We start from the raw sequence: 24,582 nt of genomic DNA, 5'->3' as shown, positions 1-24,582 counted from the left end.
GGAATATTCTTCTGTATGTTACTTTCTGTCTTCCTGAAGTCATTACATTGATAAATTGCTGCAAGGCTCAACAACTGAATCATTCTGATCTTTATTGTTTACTAAGCACTCGTATTATTTTGGGACCAGGATAAAATGAGTTGTCACTCATGGACGGCAAGTATAGAGACACAAACCGGTTTCAAAAGATGCATCACTTTAGATGGTGCTTCATAGGGCAAAGAGAAAAACATGCAGTCTCTTCTAGTCAAAGAGGCCAAACAATTTTTTAAAAGTATGTTTTGACTCAATGTCAAAATTAAAGAACACTGCCTCTTCAACAAGCATTGTAGTGGCCAAAGAAAGTAGCCGGCTATTTTAGAGCATAAATGCTTAGTTGAGGATGAATCAACTAAAGAGTTTTTCCTTCTTGAATTACAACACATTGCAATGGAGAACATAACTTGGGTCTAAATCATGGTTTTGCAACTTAACTGGATCCATCAGGCAAATCCTTTACTCTCTTTGAGCTCAGTTTCCTAATGTACAAATCAGGAGCTAATGGGAAAAATGTTTGAGCATAATAGGTGCCTAAACAATATTAACTCCCTTCTTTATTCCATTAGTAAACTTCAATTATTTTTCTTTAAAATATTCAATGAGATGACTTTAACACGTTTCCATGAATAGAATCAGACTTTCAAATATAATAAAAATACTATGTCGGTATTTATTTTTAAAAACATCCACTGGATTTGGCAGATTCAGTAAACAGCAGACTGTGTAAAAACGTGACTGCCTCTTTCCAAGGTCAAGCATCTTCAACTCCTTTCCCTCCGCCTAGAACTCTTCGCTCTAGCCAGAATAACTTTCCGATGCGCGTGACTTGGCTCATTCTTATTTTTAGTCCTTTGTGTTGAACACTCTTCTTGAAATGACCTTCAGATGCCTCCCTGCCAAAGCCTGTGCTCTTTTAAAATTGTTCATCATTCGCTTCGTCCAGGAACGGGCAGAAAGAAATCTGGTCAGGCGATTCACTCCAGCTCGTCTCTCAGGACTGTAGGTGCTTCCAGGGAGCTGCTCTAGTCCCCACTTTGACTCATTTTCTGGCTACAATTTCCGACACATTTTTCCCTATTTGTGGATTCTTTCTCCTTATCAGAACCATAAAGTTTCATTTCTTGGTGTTACACTGAGGACATTCAGGATCAGAGAGGTTGTCACTTGCTCAAGGCCACACAATTGATGGCTGATTTTAAACAGGTAGCCAATTCTTTAGGCTTCATTTTAGCACTGTTTTCATTTCATGACCCTACTTCACTTAATGGGGAAATGGTTGGTATTACTGACTGACTGACTAGAAATCGTCGGGGAACTTCAGGCATGGAAAGGCACCTTTAGCAGGAGTAATAGCAGATGAGGGGCCTGGAGTGTGATGCAAGAGATGGGGGAGGAGAGGGGGTAAGGGAGGGTGAAAGGGTGCCTCAAAGGAATAATTGATTTACTCCAAGCATTTCACATTAAAAGAAAACAAAAAGCACCTAAACAGTATCAAAAACAACACATTTCTGCTTTACTTCTATTTTGTGCTTAATGAACAACACGACTGTCACTGCCAATGAAAACAGCAACAAAAACTGTGCTTTTCCCCTGGCACTAACTCTAAACAATCTACTGGATTTGGGTCAAAACTATAAACTGCCAGCATGTTAAAAATAAAAACAGAAAAACAAACCTGGCCTTTTCCTTAAGGGTTGTAAGGGTGAATGCAGGAGAAGAGCCAGAGAGAAGAGATACTATAAAAAATAACTAGTGCAAACATCCTTGAACTGATGTTTTCTATAAAAATCTGTTGGCTGTGAATTGGACAGACTGAAGTGGGGAGGGAGAAAGGAATGGGGGATCAAGTGGTGTCTGCTTATTGTCAGCTAGCTTTCATGTAAAAGTCATGGCAGGGTCAGCAACAAACTAGCCAGGTGGCAACTCCAGGCCACGCTGCCATAAATAAATAGTTATGTACTAATGTCACACAACCAGAGCTAGATGCAAAGCATATGGGAAGAAAACATTCTGATGTAAATATTCAAAAAAACCCTACGGTTGCTAAATTCAGGATCCACTGTTGAAACTGGACTTTGAGATGCCTGGGAATATAAAGTGGTGAAGCTTTTTTAAGACCTGGACTAAAAATTTTTTTGAAATGTAGATTGTTTTCTTTCCAAAAAAATCCTTAACCTTTGACCTCAGAGAGTGTGACTTTTGCATGTAGTAATTAAGCATTCCTGAGAGTTGGCAAGAACACAGGCCCTGGAACCAAATTTCAGGAGTTTAAACTCTACCCCTGCTGCTTACTTGTTCTCATGACCTCTGGGAAGTGACTTAACCTTTTTATGCCTCAGTTTATTCACCCTGTACAAAAGGGAGGAGGAAGAGGAGGAAAGTGGCTATAGTACCTGCCTCAGAGGAAGTTATGAGGATTAAATGAGTTCAGTGTGTGGGGAGTGAACAGTATCTGGTGAACGCCATGTGCATGTGACCTATTATTATCAAGTAGTGTTATACAGGCTATTTATCCTAGACTATCTGCAGGACACTGGGCTAAGGAATCCATTCCTTGTACTATCCTATTTAGTCTTAGTAACCAGTAATTCAGTAACCCCATGAATTAAAAATCGGTTTTACAGACACGGGAACTGAGGTTTAGATGGATTAAGGAATTTATCCAAGGAGGCATATCTAAGCTGAACTTCCAACCCAGGCCTTACTGCAGATAAAAAAAAGTTTAACCACTTATACATTCTTTAAAATCTAAACACATTTCTTTCATTTGCTTAAAATGTTAAAATTTGAACAAAAAACAGCAACACCTGGCCTTCCAAGAACAGAACAGATTTTTAAAACGGGATTAAAGGAGGGGCTCATGTACTAATAAATTGCCTCAGGAGAGCTGAGATCCGCTCACAGCACTTACAGAAAACAGATTCGTTCGCTGACTAATTTCTCCAAACAGTTATTGAGCGCCTACTATCTTCTAAGAGCTGGGGACACAAAGATGAAGAAGACGTGACTTCAGTCCTGGAGCACATAACTGTGGGGAGTGAGAGTGATATTCTTTTCTGTGGGCTGTTTGATGATGTTGGCTGTGTTTTCTACTCTGTTTCCTAACAGGATCAGAAGTGCCTCCCAAGCGAGCTGCAGACATTGTCGGACTGCCCTCAACACTAGCCAAGCTGTATGTCTACAGCGATCCTAGGGGGTTTTACTGCTCGACTCATACTCGTAGAAAGCTGAGAGACTTTAGTGAAGATGTGCTTTCTTTGTAGGCCAGTCTCGGTTTGGAGCTGCGCTAAAACTGGCGCGTTTGGAAGCGTATGGAAGCGTATTCATATCGCGCGCCCTGGCTGTGGCTTTCCGGGGCCAGGCTTAAGGATCGCGGGGCACCCGTATTCCCTGACGCCTGGTCTGTGCGCCAGGACTCACTGGCTTGAACTCCAGGAGCATCCTAGGTTGATGTCAGGTGGTCGCTGGCAGGATACCTGCCGGCTGAGATTTAGACGCCACCTCTGCAGCTACTTCCTGGTTGGTTGCCCGTATCTGACATGGCGGCTAGTTGCCTTCGGCCGGGCCCACTGCGGCTGCTCAGAAACCCGAGGCCGGGCGATCCGGTCTACCGCTGCTTCCCCGCCACCGAGCTGCCGGGGAAGCCCCAGCTGGGCAGCTGGGGGTGCAGGGGGTAAAGGGGCAAGCCAAGGAAGACGAGGCCGCAGCGCTGTGCCGCTGGGTGCCCACCCCTCGTCTCCCAATACCAAGGCTGCTCGAGCCCAGGGTGTTTTTTTCTTGTCCCCGCCACCTCCCAGTCCCTGGCCCAACATGATACTGACCAAAGCCCAGTACGACGAGATAGCCCAGTGCCTAGTGTCTGTGCCGCCTACCAGGCAGAGCCTGAGGAAGCTGAAGCAGAGGTTCCCCAGGTAAGTGCCCGTCTCTCCCCTCTCACAGCTCTTTGCCTGCAGCAGCTGTGCCTAGGCAGCCCGGCCAGCGCTTAGGAACCACGTGTCACACGAGTGGGGAGGAACACTTGCGTGTCAGGTGTTAGGAGCTCAAGGATGGTGAAAAGATTTCTTATTTCACCTGCCTGCCACAGGAGACTCTTAGCGGATGAATCCTCAGCGGCTCCCAAGGCCTTGCAATTAAAATTCAAGCCAACAAATGTTTATTGAAAACTTGGTATGTTATTGAAAACTTGGTATGGTAGGTGATGGGTGCACATGGTAGGTGCTCCATAAATGTCTAGTAGGTAATTGACAGATATGAGGAATGAATGATAGGTGGCAGGGCCCTCTCAAAGTGAAAATATAAAATGTAGATTCAGAAAGAGGAAATAGAAGATCCTTTTCAATTGGGCGCTGGCAACAAACAAGGGAGCACAGGCCTGACGTTGACTGTGCTCTCTGCTGTTGACTGTGGCTCTCCAGTGCGGTTAAGTGACCTCAGGGGTTGTCAGTCCCTTCAGAGAGACTTCGTGCCTTAGGGATTCCGCTCTTGGGTCAAGATTGGCCATTTAAACAGCCATGTGTATACACATTCCAGGTATATTTCATACTTCCTTCCTCCCCCGAACATGTCTTTTTTTCAGTGATTTTAGGATTATCCAACTTTCTGAGAAAGGACTTTAGGAATGATATACTACCGATTTCCTCATTTTAAAGATGGGCAAACTGAGGCCCAGACCTTGCACGGAAGAGCCAGTCCAGGACAACCAGGTGGTTGTACTTTTGCCCTGTTAAAAGTGTGGAATGTTTACTTTTCTTCTAATTCAAAACCAAATCCAAACTTGTCCCATTTTGTTTTGTGGCTCTAAGCACAATTAGCCCCTAATGGAGCGCTTCCCTGTCCTTGGTATGTAAACCCTTGAACAGACATCCCCACAGACGTGTTTCCTTGAGGAAAGAGAAGTTGTTGGATAATTGGTATTAATAAAGTACAAATTGAAGCATAAGTTGAAGGTCTTTTGACACAATTTTTTGAAGGACTCAGTTTTCCTAATCTGTAAAATAAAGGGATCTCTTTCTATATTTTCCAGATTTAATTTAGGGCAACATTTATCCCTTTATAGTCTTTAAGATTTTTATCAGACTTGCTAACAAGGAAAAAAATTGACAAATTAGAATTTAATTTTCTGTCGTTAACTCTTAGCAACTCTGCCAGTGAACAGTGAAATGGGTGAAGGCTGGTCAGCCTAGGGGATAGGTAGATTTTTCTGGGCAGTTTCAAGATGGATACATTAGATACATTTAGATATTCTGCTTTTGTTGTGCACTTATATTGCCACTGTATTTTGCTTCTCTTTCTTTTCCTCTCCCTCGCCCTCTTCTTTCTCTCATTCTTTCACTTTCCTTCTTTTCCGCGGCAATCACCTTGTCCTCTCCATGAGAGGTAACCTCCCCGTACTTTGCTGAAGGCCTCCCTTCCTTTGGTGGCACCATGCTGTCTTGCTTATTCTCTTATGCTTTTCTTTTTCTTATTCATGATATGCTCAAATATTTTTTACTTCTCCCAAACACCATTCAGGGAATAACTAACTGTTCTTCCACTGGAAACTTTATTTAGAGAGGCTGCACAACTTAGCTGCAAAAGAAGGAATTAAAGAGCCATTTAGGAATGAGTGGGGACTCTGTAAATAGTGTGGTTTTGGAGTCGACTTCACAGTTTTCATTATAGCACTGTTTTGCTTTAGATGATTGTTGCAAAGGACCTTTAGATTTGATAGTTCATTTTACCTCAGAGTCGATCGGGTAAGGACCTCGTAGATAATTTCTCGTGGTTCAAAGAGGTTAAGTGACTTGTCAGAAAGCCCAGAGGTGTTTAATGGCCAAATAGTGTCTAGAATACAGGTTTCTTGACTCAGAGTTCAGAGTTCTACGCTAAGCTGCCTTGATTAGCTTTAATATTAATAATAATAAAGCGGCAATTATGTCTTGGTGGCATTCGCATACATTGAGTTCTAAAAAAAATCAAAGTGCTGAAATGTTCTTAAAAGTTGCTAAAAGATGTTATTTTCCTGATTTTAAAAGTAGTACATACTCAGTAAAGAAAATAAAAATTATTTATACTCCTATAGCCCAGAAAATTTTTATTAATATTTTATATTTTTTCTTCCAGTCTTTTTTTCAGTGCAGTACTGTCTGCTAATATAGTTGTAGATCTTGCTTTTCTCACTTAACATATTGTGAGCATTCCTCATTTTCAAAAATGCTTCACAGTTTGTTTGAAATAACCAATAACATCACATTCTACAGTACCATCCATTTCCTTGTTGTTGGATATCAAAAGTTTTGTTTTTCTAGTTTTCTGATAATTATTTTTGTACATAGATCATGTCAAGTCTGCTTATTTTCTTACTTTAGATTTCCAGAGTTGGGAATGACCATGTAAGCAGTTTTCAAACTTTTGGTCTCCAGATCTTTTTACATTCTAAAAACTATTGAGTGGGGCTGGCCTGGTGGCCGAGTGGTTAAGTTCGGGCACTCCCCTTCGGTGGCCCAGGGTTTTGCTGGTTCAGATTCTGGGCGCAGACCTAGCACCACTCATCAAGCCATGCTGAGGTGGCGTCCCACATAGAGAAACTAGGAGGACCTACAACTAGAATATACAACTATGTACTGGGGGGCTTTGGGGAGAAGAAGAAGAAGAAGAAAAAAAAAAACAAGATTGGCAACAGATGCCGATCTTTAAAAAAAAAAAAAGTATTGAGGACTCCAAAGAACTTTTGTTTATGTAGTTTATATCTGTTGATTTTTACAAAAGTATAAATTAAAACTGAGAAATTTAAAAAAATTACATATTTCTTTAAAAATAACAATAATAAACTCATTACATGTTAACATAACACTTTCATGATTAATCACCATCATTTCAAAACAGTAGTGAGGAAATGGCATTTATACTTTTACAAATCTCTTTAATGCCTGTCTTAATAGAAGGAACACATATCTGCTGCATTCAAGTTATCATAAGTTGGTTTTGTGGTTTTTGTTTTTGTTTTGTTTTTTGGTGAGGAAGATTGGCCCTGAGCTAACATCTGTTGCCCATCCTCCTCGTTTTGCTTGAGGAAGATTGTCCCTGAGTTAACTTCTGTGGCAGTCTTCATCTATTTTGTATGTGGGATGCTGCCACAGCATGGCTGGATGAGCCATGTGTAGGTCTGCACCTGGGATTCGAACCTGTGAACCCAGGCCACCACTGCGGAGCACATGAACTTAACCACTGCACCACTAGGCCAGCCTCTATCATAAGTTGTTTTGATTAAAGAATATGAAGAAACTCTGGCTTCAGACAAATATGTATTTGGAAAAGATAAGAGTAATTTAATAGGCTTTTCAGATAATTGTGGATTTTTTCCCACTACATGAAACCCAACAAGTGATATTTTCTTAAAGGTTAATTGCAATGTGGAATGTGAAACTCTATCATAGACCTTTTCACATTCTGTTATGTTACAATCCATTGGCCTATCTTAACTTTGAGTGGATCTTTTACCCATGCATGAGTTTCATCATCATGCGTTCTTCGTTGGCAAAATGTTGGTTGTGAATTACCCAGATCTTCCTAATGTTGTCACCTTTCGTTACATAGAATCAAAAAAATCACAATTGTTAATATCCCTGCTGATTCCCATCTGAAAAGTTTGTAAGATTTGAAGCTGTCAAGCTTATGGTGACGGAGACGGAGTTTTCCAATATTTGAATTTTCCCTTGAAAGCTCAAATTTTATCATTGGCAAGAAATATTATCAGTTGTTTTCCTTGAAGTGACAGGCTCATCTTGTTTATTTTTGAGAAAATGTCTGCCAGATACCTAAATCTGGATAATCGTACTTTGTCCATAGTTCGAGTAAAAATGGTGTTCCATGGGAAGAGAGGCTAGTTCAGCTTTCAAACAATCATACACGTGTTCTCCCTTGAGAGAGCCATCGCACTTGGATACGCAGTGGCTGTGCTTTGTGTTTACTTCTTATTTTGTCATATAGAATGTTAAAACGATGTGATTCAAAGGTTGAGATTTAATAAAATTAATAAGTGAATCTTAACATATTCTTATATGAAACTGGCTTTTTTTGTTTCCTGCAAGTGTGTGATGGTGAAGAATACAGTGACCCCAGGACTGTTGTGCCTGGCTTTGATTTGTCCTCAGGAGCTGGCAATTTTACTGCCATTGTCTTTGCACCACCAGTGCAAATGTCACACACGGGAAAAGGCCAATCACATCTTAGTATTTCTATAAAAATCATTTTGACCTTGTAGATCCCTGAGAGGGTCTCAGGGACTCCAGGAGCCCATTGACCACACTTTGACAACCACTAGCTATTTCAAATCAAAGGATATTTATGTTTGAAGGATTTTGATGTGTGTTGACAAACTACTATGAGAAAGATTGTACTAATTGTCTTACCAACAGGGCATGGGAGTATCCACCTCGGCAATTTTTGCCAGCACTGAGCAGAGTCATTGTTTAATCTTTAATGTGCTAGATCAAAAAGATTTTCTTATTGAAATACGTTGTACAGTTTCCCAAAAGTTTATTGACCAGTTAACATTCTTCTTCTTGAATTACCTGCTTAGTGTCCTTTGCCTAATTTTCTATGAAAGTTTTTGCTGTTATTGTTTAGTGATTTGTTATTGTTTATTGATCTGCCTATGTTAAGGATGTTGATCCTTTATATGTCAGATATATTCCCAGTTGTTTGCTTTTGAATATTTTTCCATTTTTGATGTGCTTAACTTTAAATTCATGCTTTTTAACATTTTTATTTTTATGCTGAGGAAGTCCTGTCCTATCCTAAGATATGAAAAATAAATCTTTCACCTAAATTTTCTTCTAGGCTCTTTATGGCTTTCCTTCTTATTCTTAATTCTTTAATCTTTCTATCTTAAATTTGTTTTAGTATATGCTCAGAGGTAAAGATGTAGCTTATTTTTTTTCCCCCAAATTGTTTTTTACACTCTAGCTTTCACTTGATAGCCTCATTCCTCCATGGCTTCTTTGTTTTCACTCAAATTACAAATTTATGTCTTTCAAAGTCACTATGTTGAAGCTTGGCAGTCCCCTTCAACCACTCTGGTCGCAGAATCCTCCAATTTAAAATGAAGGGGTTGGGTCTGGCCAGGTGGTGTAGCAGTTAAATTCATGCACTTGACTTTGGCGGCCTGTAGTTGGCAGGTTCAGATCCTGGCTGCGGACCTACACACCACTCATCAAGTCATGCTGTGGTGGCATCCCACATACAAAATAGAGGAAGATTGCCACAGATGTTAGCTCAGCGACAGTCTTCCTCAAGCAAAAAGAAGATTGACAGCAGATGTTAGCTCAGGGCCAGTCTTCCTCACCAAAAAAAACAACTAAATAAAATAAAATGAAGGGGTAGAACTTTGTGATGTCTAATACTTTACAACTCCAAAATTCACCCTCATTTTATTCTTTTATTTTCTGCAGTTTTACAGTAATGGGCCTTTTGGTCCCAAGAACATAGGACATATTGTATTTAAGTACTTGCCAAGAAGGATACATTCATTGATTATATCTCCCAGCTTATTTGCTGAACCTTCTTATTCAGGTAGAAGGCCCCAACCCAGTCAGCTATTACTTATCAGATATAGTTTACATTATATTTTCTTGCCCAAACACTACATATGTATCATCATATATCACTCTTTCTTTATACATATTATAAAGATATGTATCTTATTTTGAAATAATTTTATGCCACAGAAAATTTGCAGAATTCTTATATTCCCTTCACCCAGTTTCTCCTAATGTTAACATCTTACATAACCACAGTACAGTTATCAAAATCAGGAAGTCAATTTTAATGCAATACAGTTAATTAATGTACAGACTTTTTTTGAACTTTGCATCTTTTTTCACTAATGTGCTTGTTCTATTCCAGGATCTCATGTCCCTTTTATTTTTTTAATCATATTCATTTATTTATTTTTGGAGGAAGATTATCCCTACGCAAACATCCACTGCCAGTCCTCCTCTTTTTGCTGAGGAAGACTGGCCCTGAGCTAACATCTGTGCCCATCTTCCTCTGCTTTATATGTGGGACACCTGCCACAGCACGGCTTGATTAGCGGTGCCATGTCTGCGCCTGGGATCTGAACTCCGGGCCACTGAAGCGAAGTGTGCAAACTTAACTGCTGCGCCACTGGGCTGGCCCCTGATGTCCCTTTTATATCCTGGGATCACACATTAGATTTAGTTGTCATGTCTTCTTGGTCTCCTCTAATCTGCAGCAGTTTCTTACTATTTTTTTGTCTTTCATGATCTTGACAGTTTTGAAGAGTACAGTTATTTTGTAGAATGTCCCTGAATTTGTATTTGATGTTTTCTCATGATTAGATTGAGGGTAAAAATTTTTGGCAAGAATACCCGAGAACTGATGTTGTGCCCTTCTCAGTGCATCATATCAGCGGGCACATGACTTCATGTGCCTTATTACTGCTGAAATTAACCTTAGTCCTTTTAGTTAGGATGTGGTGTCTGTCAAGTTTCTCCATTGTAAAGTTACAGCTGTTCTCTTTCTAAAAAGTACCTTGTGGGGATATCTTTTGAGACTCTGCAAGTATCTTGTTTCTTGTCACGCTTTTTCCCACTGATTTTTAGCATCCACCAATGGTTCTTGCTTGAAACAGTTATTACTGCTATTCACCTAGTGGTAATTTTCTCTTTCTCTCACTGGAATACTCTTTTAACCAATATCATCCACTACCATCATTTTATGTGAAACAGCCCATCCTTAGTCAGCCCATGATTTTCACTGTACTTGCAGTTTATCCACCATTTACTGCATTTGGTCTGTAATAATTCACTGTATGCTCACTGTGTTTGTGGCACTGTTTGGGTATTTTTTAGAAAAGAGAATCATTTAGTAATTAATTTTGAATAGCTTGTAGTCTGTGGAAAGAGTTGAGGACACGTCCAATAGTTATAAATTATTAGAGTCATAGAAGGTTAGAAACCAAAGGATTTGTTGAACAGTTCGTTCAGATATGGGTACTTAAGTGGGATTCTTAGAGGAGATATACCTCTATTGGAAATTCTTTGGCTGGTAAACTAAGCCCTTTGGCACAAGTTTAATTTTTCCCTGAGTTCCCTTGCCGTGCATTAGTTACTTGGTTGCTATTTATGCCTATACTAATGAGTCATAAATCAAGCTCTTGATAAAATAAATCTCTAAATAAGTGTCTTTATCCCATTGCTATATCTTTGCCCTTAAGGATCCTGGCTCAGGTTTTTCTGATGGTGCCCTCCATGTTTCTAAGCGTGAGTTTCTGTCTTGGCTCACAAAATCTACTGTTTTCCTGCTCTTGGATCACAACACAGGCACCCATTCACTCATAAGAGGCTGTTTCTAGAGAAATCTCAGCAGGAGTAGTTAAAAACTTGTTTGGCTCGGCTCCCTGTGCTTAAGCCAATATACGTGGTTCATTTTCTTGAAATCTTCACCTATCTCTACCGGAGAACTGGAGTTAAGGCTGCTTTACTGTGTGTTTGCCCGTGTTGAACTTAGTGGTTCTTGGTAGTGGACCTAGGAGTCTAGTTTGGTTAGGAGTGGAGTAATCAAGGGACTTGTTTGGGACAAGCACAATTTTACTTCACTTTTATAGGTTTTATTTATTTGTTTATTTTTTAAAATATTTATTTTTGCAGTAACATTGGTTTATAACATTATGTAAATTTCAGCTGTACATCATAATGTATTTCGAATTCTGTATAGATTACATCATGTTCGCGACGCAAAGACTAATTACAATCCATCACCACACAATGTGCTTAATCACCCCTTTTGCCCTCCCCATCACCCCTTCCCTTCTGGTAACCACCAGTCCAATCTCTGTTGCTATATGTTTGTTTGTTATTGTGTTTATCTTCTACTCATGAATAAGATCATACAGTATTTGACTTTCTCCCTCTGACTTATGTCACTTAGCATAATACCCCCAGGGTCCATCCATGTTGTCACAAACGGCTGGATTTCATCATTTCTTATGGCTGTTCGTATTCCATCGTGTATATGTACCACATCTTCTTTATCCATTTGTCCCTTGATGGGCACCTAGGTTGCTTCCAAGTCTTAGCTATTGTGAATAATGCTGCGATGAACATAGGGGTGTAAGTATCTTTATGCATTTGTGTTTTCAAGTTCTTTGGATAAATACCCAGCAGTGGAATAGCTGGATCATTTGGTAGATCTATTCTTAATTTTCTGAGGAATCTCCATACTGTTTTCCATAGTGGCTGCACCAGTTTGCACTCCCACCAGCAGTATATGAGGGTTCCCTTTTCTCCATATCCTGTCTAACACTTGTTGTTTCCTGTCTTGTTGACTGTAGCCATTCTGACCGGAGTGAGGTGATACCTCATTGTAGTTTTGGTTTGCATTTCCCTGATAGTTAATGATGTTGAACATCTTTCATGTGTCTGTTGGCCATCTGTATATCTTCTTTGAAGAAAAGTCTGTTCAGATCTTTTGCCCAGTTTTTAATTGTGTTGTCAGTTTTTTTGTTGTTGAGATGTATGAGTTCTTTGTATATTTTGGATATTAACCCCGTATCAGTTATATGGTTTGCAAATGTCTTCTCCCAATTGTTAGGTTGTCTTTTCGTTTTGTTGATGGTTTCCTTTGCTGTGCAGAAGTTTTTTAGTTTGATGTAGTCCCATTTGTTTATTTTTTCTCGTTTCCCTAGCCCCATCAGACATGGTATTATGCTCTTTGACATCAGTCTTAGCAGCATTTTTTCGAATACCTTGTCTGACCGGGCAAGCTTTTACATTTATTTAGGGTGGTTTGGTTTAATTTAATGCTGCCATTGGCTGCAGTTGTCCTTTTTAAAATAATGTCTCACCAACCCCCTCCCGATCTACCCAAGGATGCATCTTAAGCAGTCTGCTTTTCCTGTAGGGCATCTTGTGTTCCATTGTTTTTGCTTCCTGTAAAATTTGTTCTTGGACAATGACTTGGCTCTGCGTCTTTGTGTCTGAATCGCATTGCCTCATCTATAAAAGGAGGAATGAAACACTCCAGCGAGGAAGTGGAAGAAGCAGGATTCAAACCCAGGAGAGTCTGGCTTCAGTCTTAGTCTTGCTCTCACTCTGCTTCCTCTCACAGTTCCATTCCCTAAGACTGTGGTGAGGATTAGGTGAGATAAGGCATGTAAACCAGTAGCATAGTTTGGTGGTCCTGGTGAGTGTTAAATGGATGGTGAATATGACTATTGCAATTATTAGAATTTGATAAATGGCCTACAGTAGAAGAAATGTCTAAATAGTAACCTTTTGAAACACATAAAACAAAATTTTGCTTTAAAATAAAGGCCCCTAGATTTGCAGAAAAGAAAAATGTTTATATGGACCAGTTGATTGTATGGCTGTGAACACATAGATTTGATCATTAGATGATTATGGCCCGGATATCAGAAACATGTCTTAAATCTTTCAAAGTAACATATAATGTCCTTTTTAAAAAACTTTTTAACCTTTATTCGCTGATTTTTAAGAATTATAGCAGCACATTGCAGTATATAATTAATAGTGTAGGGCTTGGTTTACTTAATTAGAAGATTATTCTTATTAGCTTTGTTCTCTCAATTGAATTGAGAGTTGATTCTCAGTTTGTGGTCAATATTCTATATTTCTAATAATGTTGTGGTGGACCTGAGTTCCAGAATAATGAGTGAGACTAGCACATAAATGGAGAAAAAGTCTTTTATTGAACTGGAAATTCTTTTAGTGGTTTTGCGAGAGAAATAGAATTAATTTACATGACCTTCAAAAATAATATCATATACTCAGGAAATATATCTAGGAGTATTTCTGTATTGATCATTATTGCAAATTGGAATATAATTTGGTCTACAAATTGGTCTGAGAGAAGAATATGATTATTTCTTTTAGTCATCTTTTAAAGTATGATTTTTTTGTTCCATAAGATGTCAGGTTTTTATTTTGTTGCTGCGTTGGAGCCTAGCTTTAAAGCCTCTTCTAGGAGGTTATTTTGTTAAGTCTGTGGCCCCTTTGGTTTCTGAAAGAAGGGCTTAGCTTTTATCAGATATTTGTACTCCGTTGGTTTTGTGTAGTTGCAAACATGAAATGAGCTTGAATTCCTACAAAGGAGTATTTGAAGAAAACCTCAGATAATGTTTTCCTGAGAAGAACTCACATGCTGACTCGGTGTCCTATTAGTCTGAAGGGGAAATTTTCATGTTATTAGTTTATTGACTTCATCTTTAAGTCCATATTTCTAGAGTCTGCTAAGTGATAACCCATACCAGAATGTTTACTGGTACAATAAAGAGGAATTATGCATTTCCCTAGGAGAAAATGTTCAATAGAAGCATAGAGTAGTAAGTTTTTATTATTTGACTTTCAACAAATGTTGACTGAATTTACCATTATGTTTTTATTACACATTTTGTGCCTTTTTGCCGTATTGGTTGAATTTTCCTTAAAAACAAAACAACCAATCTACAAGTACACACATAGTTAGAATGAAAAGTGACCTTAATGTATAAAATTCATATACTCATATGAAAATCAGCTGGGAGATTTGTAAAGAATAAATTTTCCTTTATTTTATTTTATTTTCAATTGTCTTTTTCTTGAAGGAAATGTTTTCAAATGTTTGATTCCAGGTATCTTTTTCTCTTTCTTCATTTCTACTGTCGATTGCTTACGCAGTGAGCCAATGTACAGGGAACACAGTAAAGGCGCTGGGGAGCAGCTCCTGACTGAATGACAAGTCTCCCTTTCTAGATAATGAGCAGAACAGACAGCTGGATCCGGGATGGTTTGGTTCATGGTTTGGAAACCAGCGTGGAGCAATCTGTGCCTCATGTATTAAAGATGGCGCATGGCTGGTCATGAATCCAGCCGTTTCCTGGCCACTGTGGGGGACTAATACCTGCCTCTACTTTTCTCTCCTGTCCCTTTCCATCCCTACCTTTCAGGAAGCATCGCGATAACATCTTGATAACAAGAGTTAATCACTCTTCCTCATAACCAAAAGCTTCCTTCTTGCCAAAGATTAGTGACCCCGTTGACAATGTCAGCTTTTTCAAGTGCTTTCTCTTGACTGAGGGGTGATCTTTTCTGTTCCTTCTGGCTTCAGGATAGTGAATAAAGTTATTTGTTTTGTGTTTTTTAGCCTAGTGTGGTGTTGAAACTGTGACCTCATAAGTGCCGGAAGTTTCACTGAGATAACTGTGAGCTCTGCAATTTTCCATCCAAAGTAAAATGTTAAAATATCTCGACTTCTTTTATGTGTTTTAAATATTGAGATTCAGCTGCTAAAAATGTTTGAAAACTGTTAAACTTAGAGAAATAACTTCAAGCCCACAGGGATAAATGTTTTGAAACAAAGAAAGCAATACAAGTAGAGGAAAAAGTAAGGTGCTTTCGTGTCTCTTGATAACTGTTGTTCAGTCAAATAAGTAAGTGCTGGGTCTTTCCATGACTGAATGCTGGCCCCTGCTACTTGGGGCAACCTATGTGACCCTCAGGCTTTTTCTGAGGTTGTCCTGGGAGCAGTAGTCATATACAAGATGGAGACTTAAAATATGTGGTGTGTTGTCACCACCTCTCCCCAACATAATTCATATATTTAATTTTAATTTTTTGGTTATTGTTAAGACCTGTCCTTTGCTCCAGGCCCAAGAAAGGATGAGACATAAACTCTGATCTTGTATTTATCCTGTTTTAGGAAATAGGAGGCATAGCGGACCCTTGATATTTACAAGGGTTATCACTTAGGGCTGATGAAAATCCCCAGATATGCGGCTAGCAGTATATAGGATGGCAAGGTCCATAGGCTTTGCACTGCAGCTGTTTGGTTAAGCTCACTTATCAGCTAATTGACTTGCTGCTCCCCAAATCAGCCTCACGGTGTGATTCAGATTTACACTCAGCAAGTTTATGAATAACTGTTTGTCATGAATATTTGTGATCACTCTCAATAGTCAGAACTGGGTGTGTTTAATCAAGGAATGCTGTGGGACCCAACTACAGCTTTAGGATGAATAGAAATGCAGGGTGAAACCTCCCTGGTTTGTCACTCATGCCTGGGCCATACCTTAGCCTCCTAAGGTTCCATAACTTATGAGGCAGTGTCTAAGACTTGTGGGGCAATAGGCTTTTTGTAGATGGCCTTCTTTGTGGATGGGATGTGGGACACTAACACGTCCCACTTCAGCAGCCCAGGGTTCACGGGTTCAGATCCCAGGTGTGGATCTACACACTGCTCATCAAGCCATGCTGTAGTGGCGTCCCACATACAGAATGGAGGAAGATTGGCACAGATGTTAGCTCAGTGACAATCTTCCTCAAGCAAAAAGAGGAAGATTGACAACAGGTGTTCACTCAGGGCCAGTCTTCCTCACCAAAAAAAAAAAAAAAAAGACTAAAGTGTCATTTAAATACACCTTCCTACGATTACACATGAAATTAGACTGGTGATTTATTGTTTTCAGCTTTTTTGTTTCTGTCTACAATTCTCCCAAGTTAATACCATCTTTTGCTTAAGGTATATTACACTGCTGTTTGTTTTTGCTGATAATATTGGTAGGGAAAGCTAATAAAATTTGAAATTAACTTGCACTTCAAGCCCCATTTAGCTAAGATTGTAAATGGACTGGGAGTATGAGAGAGACTCTGTTGTATAGCATTAAAAACCCCACAGGCTCTCACAGCCTACATGTGACAACCCCCAAACATCGTTTCTTAACTGATGAAGTTAGGATTATCCAGATTCTTATTTCCTGAGGTCAACGAAAATACATATTGACGTAAAAAGACATTTAACCTTCAATTTCTAACATTTTGAATTTTTATTTGCCCTTTGGCGTGCGTGTTTGGAGCTCTTCGTGTGCAGATCACAAACGGTCCTCCAGAGGGACTTGCATACCTCTCTCATTCTTTCAGATGCAATGACTTATAGAGTGTTGGATTGAGATAGCAGTTGAGATCATCTAGTCAAATTGGTTAAGGTTCTAGCTGCAGAAACCAGGGGAGGAGTACCACCGGGTGATTTGACCAGAGTTACACATCTGGAGGCAAAACCCTTCCCCACATGCTCTTTAACCAGAAATCACAGACGCCCATCTCTCTAGGGGCCAGGCAGGTGCAGCAAGGAGTGAATGAATGAAGCTGGCCTGGTTGGGATTGTGGCAAGGTGAGGGGACAGTTGTGTGCACTAACAAGGCAGCCACAACTTTGTGCCAGCCATAGACAGCTGCGCAGGGATGTGGGCCCAGTGCTGCCAGCTCTTCTGTTCTCTAGAAAGCAGCTCCAGATCTGAGTTTTTAGAAGGAGTATCCTGAGTTTTAGATGTTGTTAATTTGTTTGAATTTTTGAAAACACTGTATGGGCCCACAGTTTCCTGGCCAAACAGAACAAGTCTGTGGGCTGAGTTTGGCCTACAGCCAATGAGTGCTGGAACTAGCTTCTTCTAGCTTGGGAGAGCTGATCGTAAGCATCTTCTCCCAACTCGACAAACTGACCTCACATTGGTAGCTTAAGATCAGCCGCAGTGGGAGTGTTTACAGCACAGAAATTGGCAAACGCTGCAAACCTGGGCTCCCCCCATTCTTCCCCACCGTCTCCAAAGGCATTTCTTAAAGCCCCCGTGACCTGCATACCATCACCAGTTTGAGACTTTTGCATTACAGGTTATGACCCTGTGGCATGTCTTTTCCAGAATTTTCTTAATCCAGTTTATTCTGATTTTTACAGCTTTTTTCCTGAGAAGGGCTCAAAATACTTACATCTGTATCTCATTTATTCTTATAATATTTTTGTGAGTGTCGGACTTTCTCCCTTTTTTTTCTTTTGTTCAAAGAGAGGATACATATTTTTTTCCCCACCATAGTTAGTGTGGAGACTAGGATTCCAGCCTTGAGCCTTAGCAGTACTTAGTATGTTGTAGGTTTTATGATACATATCATAAAGGACGTTTTACTGAAATGACCTGAAGAAAATGCTGCTTGGTTCCAAAACAAACGAAAAAACAGCCCATGTGCCCATGTCCCATTTAATCCCTTTCAAAATAGATTAATTAGCTAAATTTAGGGCTATTACAGTGATTCTGCAGTCTCTGTAGGAATTTAGAAATATTCCCGTGGTGCACCTGAGGATTTATCATGTCAGAAATTATTTCCAGAGAAACTTCAAGCTTAGGTGTTACATCTTCAATTGGTAGTTACTCCCATAGAAAAAGAAAAGAAAGCATTTCTACAAATATAATGAAGAACAACAGTTAGATACCCAATTGACTCCAACTTGATTTAGTACAATTTTGTGAAGACCCAATTATCAGATGTTCAGCTGTATTTCTTTTCTACATCTAAAGTATCAGTAATAAAATAATAAGACAATATACAACTAACACAGAAGTGGACAATAAGATTAATAGTGTTAGGCAAGAATATGTATACTTCAGAATGCAAGTGGAGTTCTGTGTGGGGATAGGCCCACACCAGTGGGCTGGCCGGGAGCTATTGAGTTTGGCAGAGTTGTCATAGCCTGTTCTTGACCTTGGGTGGTTTATTTTGCACTCTCTGCTGATGGTTAATTATTTTATAAATCAATAGTAGGCAAAACCCTATTATTGTGAATTCCAGAAGGCTCTTCAGGTTTTTGTTGTAAAGGCAGTTTTAGATATTGGTTTAAGGAACTTGCTTCTGGAACTAGACATATGAATTCTGGCTTCATGACCTACTTGCTAGGTGACCTTCGGTAATTTTCTTCACCTCTTGGTGCCTCATTGTCTTTATTGTAAAATGTTGTTGTTATGAATTTGAAATGAGATAGTACATATGAAATGATTAGCACAGTTCCTAATACTGTGTCAAATAAGTTTTTGCTGCTGCTGCTGTTATTGTTTCCATTATTGATTTAAGGATGCTCGTTGCAATGAGATTTATGCTTATAATAATTAGACTCATAATATTAGAACTTAAAAGATTTTGCCAGCCCTTTTATTTTCTAGGTTTCCAAAATGTTTTCCTTTTTACCCCCAGGGTAATAAGAAAGCTACTTTAGTAAATTGTGGTGAAGTCCTTAGGTGATACTGGCAACTAAGATGTAATATTACATTGATGAAAAATGGGCATATTTAGAGCCAGCTCTGACGGCCTAGTGGTAAAGTTCAGTGCAGTATGCTTGGTAGCCCAGGTTCATTTCCTGGTTGTAGAACCACTCTACCCGTTTGTCAGTTGCCATGCTGTGGCGGCGGTTCACACAGAAGAACTAGAGGGACTTACAGCTAGGATATACAACCGTGCACTGGGGCTTTGGGGAGGAAAAAAAAAAAGAGGAAGATTGGCAACAGATATTAGCTCAGGGCAAATCTTTACCTAAGAGGAAGAAAAGGCATATTTAGATTTAGTTTGATCCCCTCTCCCCCTCAACAGAAAATAGTTATGTAACATGATCTCTGCCTAACACAGAATAAGTGAGAATGTTAAAATCTGAGATTTTTAAAGTGTTTTCTTGTCTTATTCCTTTTCTCAATTGCTACCCCCCATATCCTGGAAGCTCTTTTACGTTCTTGCCTCACCTTGATAACAAAGTGGTTGGAATTTATGAAAGATATTTGGGTGAATACCAGTTTTGGAGTCTGGGTTCTATGGCTGGGAAGTAGCCTGAGTCCAATAATTATGTGAGCTCAGGTGTGAGTCTTCCAGGGCAAGGAGATTTTGTAGGATGCCCCAGATTGTCACATGAGTGTGAAGAGATTTTAGTGTTATATAATATAAGTATAAGTAAATTTGAAGAATGAGTGCCTTTTAAACAATCTTAAAATCTATCCATGCTACTAATACTCATGAAAAGACTTTGTGGTAAACACAAAGAAATTGCATAAACTTTTTTTTTTTTGGTGAGAGAGGCTGGCCCTGAGCTCACATCTGTCTGTTACCAAACTCCCTCTTTTTGCTTGAGGAAGAATGGCCCTGAGCTAACAGTCATCCTCTATTTTGTATGTGGGATGCCACCACAGCATGGCTTGTTGAGTGGTATGTAGGTCCGCAACCGGGATCCAAACCCACGAACCCCAGGCCACTGAAGCAGGGTGTACAAACCCAACCACTATGCCACGGCGCTGGCCCCTGCACAAACTTTTTGCAGAAAATATATTTATTGTTCCTTAAGGCTTTGGTTTTTATTAATTACGGTGTATTGCAGAATGCTGCCTGCAAAGAATTTGTTTAATTTATCTTATTTGTGCAGTTGTGCTGATCGTATAGTTGCAATAATAATGAGCTGGGCAAGGTGGTGGGTCTTCCCCTTCCTTTTCTGCTTTATTACAGAGCGTGTCTTCCTCCAGGTCTGGGTCAAAGAGGGGCTTTTGGGTTTAGACCTACTTCGCTGCTTAGGTCAGATTGGAATACAAGTATTAAAACTAGCCAGAGATCTTTGCGTTTTTAAAAAAATAATACTTAAAAATTTGAGTGACACTGAAAAATAGTGGCCTGTAGCCAAAGATTATGGAAGTAAAAGTCACAATTCTATTATAGATTGTATTTTGAGGACAATTATTTGTCATTTAACTCTCCTGAAGTGTGAAAGCAAGACTTGGTTGGTTTTATTTCATTTGTTAGAGGTGTGGAAGGAGTCTAGATTTGGTGCATTGTCATGAGAAATATTTTATTCATGTGATAGCTTTTTGGACAATTGTATTCTGCACCATATTATAATGGCACAATAAATTGCTGCATATACTGTCTGCTGAATATGACTTTACCATGAAAAATTTGATGCATGGAGAAGGAAAGGTTGGAATATATCAACCTTTTCTGACAAGGGACTTTGAATTTTGACCTAATACAGGTGACCTTTGTGCGCAATAAAAGTGAGCTTAATCTTGAGGTCAAGGTTGAGGTGAATGGCAGGGCAATGTGGCGGATCTTATGCTGATTGTGGGTACTTCAGAGTCTACCTAGCTATTGGCTCAATGAGAGTCTGGCACTTTTTTTTTTAATTTGTAGCGTTTCCAGGAGCTTATTTATAGCATGTTGTTTAGCTCTTTCAGGCCACCCCATCTCCTCAAAGCTGAGCTATCTGTGTAGTTGTGGTAAGTTTGTCGCTTTTTATAAAGTTTACTATTTCTGAGTAAGAGATATGAGTGTGCTATTATTTTCTGTTCTGTAGATAACCCGTAGCTAAAAATAAAAATGTTCTTATGGCTTATGGAAAAGACAACTGACATATATAACCTTGGAACTGAAAATCTCTCTTCTTTTAAAAGGTTTATTTCTTTGACAAGTTGAACTCTTGTCATCTAACTTTGGAACTGTCAGAAGAATTTTTAAGTCATTTGTATCTTTATCTAGAGTATAATTAAGAGAACTCTTGTGAATTATTGTCTTAAAAGGTTTAGATGATTTAAAGACTGCTTATTCCCTTGAAAGTTCCTTTGAAATGCATCCACTAATGCATTTACATTATAATATTATATGATATATTTTTAGGGTTTTGCCTGCTGCACACGGAAGGAAAATTGTTTTAAATTTTTAGATAAATTTCACTATCAGAAACCTCAACTGTTTTGTCATAGATGAAATTACACCTTCGCAAACATCAGAAAAAAACCTGGCAATGTTATATTGTGTGAACACAGTGAATATTCTGCCCAAATAATTGGTTGAAACAACAAACAGTTGGGGGAGACTGTCAGACTCTGATGGAAAGAACTTCTACTCTTTTAATCGAGCCTGCAAAATATATTCCCCAGGACTGATCAGCTCTGAAGCGCTGAGGTTTGATGATTGGAATGGCAGGAAACCATGCTTTCAGGACATAACGAATTGACGAGGCCATCCATCATTTGTTAGCATACGCTGAAACATGGGCTCTGTGTGCAGAGGCCTGTGATTTAGTAAATACTTGGGAGATGAATAGAGCTTACACACAAGGGAAGATATGGCTGTCCTTCAGCAGCCTGAGACCCAGGCGCCTGCTGAGAAGGCCATCTGACGGCACATCATCAGTAACTGGCCTGTCACAGTCAGCGGTGCCCACCGACCATCGCCAGTATATTAAATGCATTTTTAATATCTGCTTCAGTAGATTTAATGAAGAAAATTTAGTTTCTATACTCCAAGCACTGCTTCTTCAAGTCTTCTGTAGCATGGACTCGTGCCTACAGAAGAAAGGGGGAAGACCATGCTGGTGGTTAGGGAGTTGGTGGAAAAAGAAACTCAGACAAAATAACGTGCAAATGAAAAATACTTTTAGCAGACTTGGCATCCTGTTGATGTGAAAAAGGTCATTTTTTTTGTTTTTAATATACAAAGAGGTTTTGAAATAGTTCCTTAGGCTCTAATTCCCTTCTTGCCTCGCAAACCCTTTCCCTAGGAAGGTTAAACCTGCTGGTAGGGGAAGTGAGCCTACTGTTCTGAAAGGAAATCTTAGAACGGGAATATTATGGTTTGGCATCTTTTGGATAGAGAGACTCAATTTTAAATTAGTTTGTCTTTTAAGATACTGTTTGAATCTTAGGATTTTTGCATGAAGATGTAAAGTAAGATTTTTCTTAGCTAGTTGCTTTCACGTGTTTGAATGTTGAACTTCACTCATTAATCAAGGTTAGTATATATTTGGTGTCATGCAGAACAGCTCAAAATGAATGTGAAAAAAATTCATTGCCAACTTGATTAAAAAGTGCTCTTATACATTCTTGGACTAGAAGGTTTCTTTAAACAATGTGATTTTAAAATGTTCTATTTTTATATTCCACCAAAGTGTGTAGATTCATTCTTTTTAATGAGTTTCAGTGTTGACATTATTTACTACAAAACAGCAAGACAACCAATTAGATATTGTTGCAAGCATGCACTTTAAAGGTTTCCCCTCTTGTTTAAAAAAAAAAAAATCCAGAATATGCTCTCATGTTCACAGAAGAAGAAGCTACGGAATGGGACCTATAAATCTGATTCCTGCATGTGTCAAAACAGTAATGTATTAAATGCATATTATTATAAAAATTTAAGACATGTCTTAAACACACTTACATTTTTATAACACATGGCAATATTAAATAATACATTTCCTTGTTAGCATCTGTTTGCCGTCATTGTTGGCAAGACCTATGATTTATTGCTTAAATTAATGACCAAGACCATTTTGGACCTGATATATGCCCCTAAGCTTATTACATCACTAAATAAAATAAAATGTATGCACTTGTGACAGAGTTATTTTTATAATTGTTTATCCCTTTAAGTGCCCTATTCAGTGATTCACTGAAAGGTTCATAATGGTTGGCTTGTAACCAGAAAATAATCTCAGAAAGGTAAAATATATTTCTTGTCCAGAAAGAAAATGCCAGAGTGATGGCGATGATAGGGGTCTCAGCAAGAATTTGCAACACTCAAACTCGTTGTTCTTTTCTCCAATGCTCTTAATTAATTCTTGTTGAATTTTTTTGATGCATAGCCTCCCCCCCCCCACCACCCCAGTTCTTACAGCTATCTGTTAATATTAGAGCGCTTCTTTATAGAAACTCTTCAATATGGGTAAAGTGGTTTTGCTGTTACATAAAGCTGCAAGGGTTAAATTGTTCTTTACTAAGGATTTTTCAGGCGCCATTATCACCATGCATTAAACTGAGCAAGATTATTTTCCTATTTTTAGTTCTTTTCTTTTGGGAGATTGGAACTTTCCTGTTTTTATATTGAACTCTGTTTGACTTCATAGTCTTTATCTTTCCTTTCTGAGGGTGCAGTATGAGACAGCTTTCAGTATTTTTACAGTAACCTGTTATATTCATCTAAAGGCACTCTACAGTACCTGACTGCAATACAATATGGCTTTGTGGTTTTCTTGCTCCGCATGAAGTGTCTCATTGACTGTCAGCTCTCCTATCATATGATGGTAAGGCAAGGCTTTTGAGAAGCTTAAGCCTTGTTTCTGGACTGCAGTGTCTACACCTTGAAACATATGGAGGCTCTTTGGATACTTGAGAGTAATACTTGTGGCAAGATTCTTATGTTGTAGGTATCTTGGGATGATTATCACTCAGACATGCAAACAAAACTTAGGTCCTAAGAAAAGTCTTTTCCTTGTCTTCTTCTGACTTTTACTGAATTTTAAACAAAACAGTTCCTTGGAAATCGAAACATTTGTTTCTCCTTAGTATCTTTCCCAAAGCGGTTGATCTGATAAAATCTTTAATGATCAAAAATGATCAGGCCAACAGTCGTGTTTTTCCTGAAAAGCTATATTAGCCTTTTCTGTTTTGGGTTCTCATCTCCCATTTTTGAGCCTCATATCATCCTTCTCATCTCATCTTCTTTGGGAGACCTGTCTCCAGATAAAACATTTTAAAGGAAAATTGATGAAAAAGACTCTCAACTGCCAAAGTCTAATTCTCCCTCTTTCTTCCTCTCTCCTCCCCTTTTTTGTCTGTTGAATATTGGTTTAGATCCACTAAGAATTTTTTTTTTCTTTGAGCATTGTAGTTACTTCTACCTGTTCATTTGGAATGTATATGGTCCTGTCTTTTGCTTTCCGTTTGACTGTGAATTCCTCGAAGCTGGGAGCCATGTGT

General features: G+C 39.0%; 1 protein-coding gene across 9 annotated transcripts in view; it reads left to right on the top strand.

Annotated features, from left to right (window-relative positions):
• The first annotated feature begins 3,353 nt into the window (after positions 1–3,353).
• CDIN1 (CDAN1 interacting nuclease 1) overlaps positions 3,354–24,582 on the top strand; it is a 208,426-nt gene continuing 187,197 nt past the window's right edge. For 3 of the 9 annotated variants that reach the window (XM_070503710.1, XM_044765191.2, XM_044765192.2), the window contains exon 1: positions 3,408–3,950. In XM_070503710.1, the coding sequence (XP_070359811.1) occupies positions 3,490–3,950 (461 nt within the window). In that variant the 5' untranslated portion in view covers positions 3,408–3,489. Of the gene's footprint in view, positions 3,951–20,921; positions 21,106–24,582 lie in introns of those variants that run through there. The other 6 variants (XM_014847317.3, XM_014847319.3, XM_014847318.3 and 3 more) reach the window with 6 other exon arrangements.

This window comes from Equus asinus, chromosome 2 (genome assembly GCF_041296235.1).
Source record: "Equus asinus isolate D_3611 breed Donkey chromosome 2, EquAss-T2T_v2, whole genome shotgun sequence".
NCBI lineage: Eukaryota > Metazoa > Chordata > Mammalia > Perissodactyla > Equidae > Equus > Equus asinus.
The sequence above is the reverse complement of the archived record's forward strand: the minus strand, read 5'-3'. Positions and strand labels throughout refer to the sequence as shown.